At 49.2% G+C, this 3,663-nt stretch overlaps 1 protein-coding gene across 1 annotated transcript; it reads right to left on the bottom strand.

The window, feature by feature from the left end:
- Nucleotides 1–963: 963 nt before the first annotated feature.
- On the bottom strand, nucleotides 964–1,713 carry LOC147964651 (uncharacterized). Its single transcript, XM_087530087.1, has one exon. It carries the CDS (start codon nucleotides 1,711–1,713, stop codon nucleotides 964–966), a length of 750 nt encoding a protein of 249 aa, XP_087386213.1.
- Between the last annotated feature and the right edge of the window lie 1,950 nt (nucleotides 1,714–3,663).

Below are 3,663 nucleotides of genomic sequence, written 5' to 3'. Positions count from 1 at the left end.
GTCTGCCCAAGCCCAGCTCGTGGCAGCCTATTCCAAAGAGATGGCGGACGCGGATGGCGAGATGCTTACCGAGTATGGAGCGATGGATGCCATGGAGCCCCTTCCCCAGGAGACCGTCGGGCGCGAGCTGGAAATGGAGGCAGCGGCAGAGATCGACAATCACCAGTTGTAGTAGTACTCTTTGTTTTATTTAATTAATAGCGTTGGACTTTAATTTGTTAGAGTAATGTTTAGGTCAGCTTGCTCTGTTTAATTGCTGAACTTGCTCGATTAAGAAGTGTAGGTGTGTTGTAGTCTCCTTTGTGTACCCAAATTATGCCATGACGTGGATGACCACTGTAACCATGGAAATTCGAACCAAAACTTTTGACGTTCAAACTCATCACACACGGGTGAAGCTATCTAAACTGTTTGTGATGTCCACATATTGTACACAGTTTTGAATAAGGGACTGTGTCTGATGACACTTTGCGCGCCAATTTTTTGGCTGAAGCAATTCCAAATTTTCGGCTTCCGCGGAAATATGTACCTCCCCGCCCCCTCCCCCTTACCAAAAGCCACATTTCCCCTCTTTCCGCCTTCCTTTCCAAGTTGAAACCTTCACTCCTTGCTTGCAGCGCCGTGTCCTCGTCGGTGACCCTCCTTCACGCCGCTCGGCCTCATCTATCCAGGCAAGTAATCCACACCCGACCCCATCCTCCTCCTTCCAAATCCCACATGCCCCGACCGCGGGAGCGATCATGACACCTTCCACCCAAATCAACAACCCCTCCATCAAATAAGCGTCGCCCTAAGCCATGGTGCACGTAGTATAGCCAGGATCTCAAGGAGCATTTGGCAGCGGAGAAGCTAATCCCGGCCGCACGCGCGGATGAGGTCGCGATGGCTGCCATTCATGCCGACCCCCGGATCTTGGAGGAGCACCTTGCCATTTGCTAGCTATGCCGGTTAAGCATGCTCGGTTTACCCAGGCCCTAACTCCATAAAGTTGACTTGTGGCCTGCTCACGGCATTCACCTTGTTGTTCTTGGGGCACTGTTTGGCATAATGTCCGGCCTGCCCGCAAATGAAACAAGTATTATTGCGCTGGCGCTCCTCATGTGTTGGAATGGTTACAATATTCTTGACTTGAGTGGTGGTCCTATTAACATTCTGCTGCCAATTTGGCCTGTATTCCACCTGATTCGGCTGCCAGGTACGAGCTTTTTGCACAGGTTGTCCATCCTTCTTTGGCTCAAACTTGCGCTTGTTGTCATTGTTAGCAGACCTATTATCCGATATAAGCTTGTGCTCCCGTTCAGCAATGAACGCTTTGTCCACCAGAGTTTGGAAATCGGTGAAATCAAACATACTGAGAGCACACCGAAGTTGTGGATTTAAACCTCCAAGAAATCTGTCAATCTTCCTTTCTTCAGTGGCCCCGTCATACAGAGAGTAACGGGACAAATGATTGAATTTTTGAAGATACTCAGTCACAGACTGATTTCCTTGGACGAGCGTGAGAAATTCACGTTGTTTGGCCTTCATAACTCCAGTAGGCATGTGATACTTGTGGAACTTATCCTTGAATTTTTCCCAGGTGACTTCCTCATCAATCGGCCACATGGTTTTTGTATTTTCCCACCATATGGTAGCTGTGCCCTCAAGGTAATGGTTTGCAAATGGGACTTTATCATTTCCTTCAGTACGGACGATCTCAAGCTTTTTCTCCATGGTCCGCAACTAGTCGTCTGCATCCAACGGGTCAACAACCTGACTGAAACTGGGTGGATTGGTCCTCTAAAAATCTGACAGCTTTGAGTGGTGACCATTCTGATTTCCATTCTGTCCAACCATAGCTTGCACACTTCTCAATATTTCAATCAGATCATTGTTCCTTTTCTCTTCAGACATACGTAGAACTTGCTCGGTGGATGGAGGATCAGGCGGTGGAGGTGGTGGCTGAACATTCGGCTCGAGAGAATATCCTGCCTGTCGTGCGGAACGACGAACAGGAGTTCTTGCGCGAACGTTGCTACTGATGCCTCCCCGCGTCATCCTATTGAGTATTTTTTTCCCATGGCAACGCAATCGAGATGAGAGACATCCAAGAATAAAATTGGGGGAAAAGCCAGCAACAACTCTCGAAAAAGACCAAAAAGTGCGAAGAAAATATGGCGATTAAAGTCCCAACATAATTGTACATAGACTCATACATGACAATTAAACTACAAGGCTGGTTCCACTACTCTCATACATGAAGCATCATAACTCATACAACTACATCCGTGCACCATCAAGATGACTGCAAATACTCAAAGATACTACTGCTCTGCTGGTGTTGTGGTGTCCTCCCCTGAAGCGGTCTCAGGTCCCGAACTAACGTGGTTAATGGAAACCTCCGGGTTAAAGGTAACGCGACGACGCTGCCTCGAGGGCTCTCCCTCAGGGGCAGGGATAGGATGAAGCATCGGGGTTGCAGGGGTAGAGAGAAGTGAGACCCACTCGGCAGAAGTACTGAGAGGGTTCACGGCGGAGACGCCTGTGCTACTCGGGGGAGTAACCGGCGAAAGAGGAGAGCTAGAACTAACTGGGACATACGGGGTAAATCCCAGTGAGGACGGAGTAGTGGTGGATCTAGTAGTGAGCAAGGTAGCGGCTAAAGCAGTATGAGCACGAGTCAGCTCTCGAGCTAGCTCGTGGATCATCAGATAGCTAGCAGTGATATAACGAGCAAGATGGCTAGCAACACTATCAGACTCTGGGCCAACGAGGGGAAAACGGACACGACCGTTGTCGTGCAAAGCTGGGTAGTAATAGAAACCTGGGTGGTGCTCCATTTGAACCTCGGTATAACGAAGCTCGACAAGGATCTCAAATGCGGCAAATTGGATAGCCTGAGAAGCGGTCGAGGCGTAACCGCTCTGAGAAGTGCGATTGTAAGAGCCAGAATCGGAACTGGTGCGTAGAGTAACCACTGCGTGATACTCATACACTGAGTCTGCCAGACGCTCCCGGTACACACGGTAGACGGGTTCGTCTCCGTGAGGGTACATCTGACGCCACACGTTGCGGAGAAGGTGTGGTGACGTGTACGGCATCAGCTACAACTGGCATGGATACGGCACTGGAGCCATCTACACTCACAACCATTAACAGGTTAGCATAACAATAATAATCCAACGACTAGAATGCAACAACCAGCTATAACTGGTATCGGCACTCAATTTTTCTCGCACCTAGTGTCCAGTTAACACGTCGTAGTCTAGCATGGCCTACAGTTAGTGCGGCTCTGATACCAATCGTTATGGCACCCCGGCTCAGAGCGACCGGTTTACCCTGCATTGCCAGCCCAGAGACCATGTCTTCTAGCAACACACAGCAAATTGGTATAGAAAACAACCGCTTTATTGATACTAGCGGAACAGAGTTCAATTTACAACAGTGGTCGAGGCCAAGCGGCACACTCGGTGCGGCCGAACAATATGTACATTATTTAGTGAACATAAAGGGGCCTCGATCCAAACAACTACATGGCAGCGGAATAACATCGTAGCGGAAGCTCCATGTCACAGGGACACCGATGTGGACACGATCTAGACTCGAACAGCGCTCCTTTCCAATGAGACTTTCCTGAAAGCTGGCATGACACGCTAGGTCAGTACATTGAATGTACTTGCAAGC

This window comes from Triticum urartu, chromosome 6A (assembly GCF_056163025.1).
Source record: "Triticum urartu cultivar PI428250 chromosome 6A, HENAU_Tu73, whole genome shotgun sequence".
Lineage (NCBI taxonomy): Eukaryota > Viridiplantae > Streptophyta > Magnoliopsida > Poales > Poaceae > Triticum > Triticum urartu.
The sequence above is the reverse complement of the archived record's forward strand: the minus strand, read 5'-3'. Positions and strand labels throughout refer to the sequence as shown.

Coding starts and splice junctions, on each gene's coding strand:
- LOC147964651 (XM_087530087.1), bottom strand. CDS start 1,713: ATGGAGAAAAAGCTTGAGATCGTCCGTACTGAAGGAAATGATAAAGTC.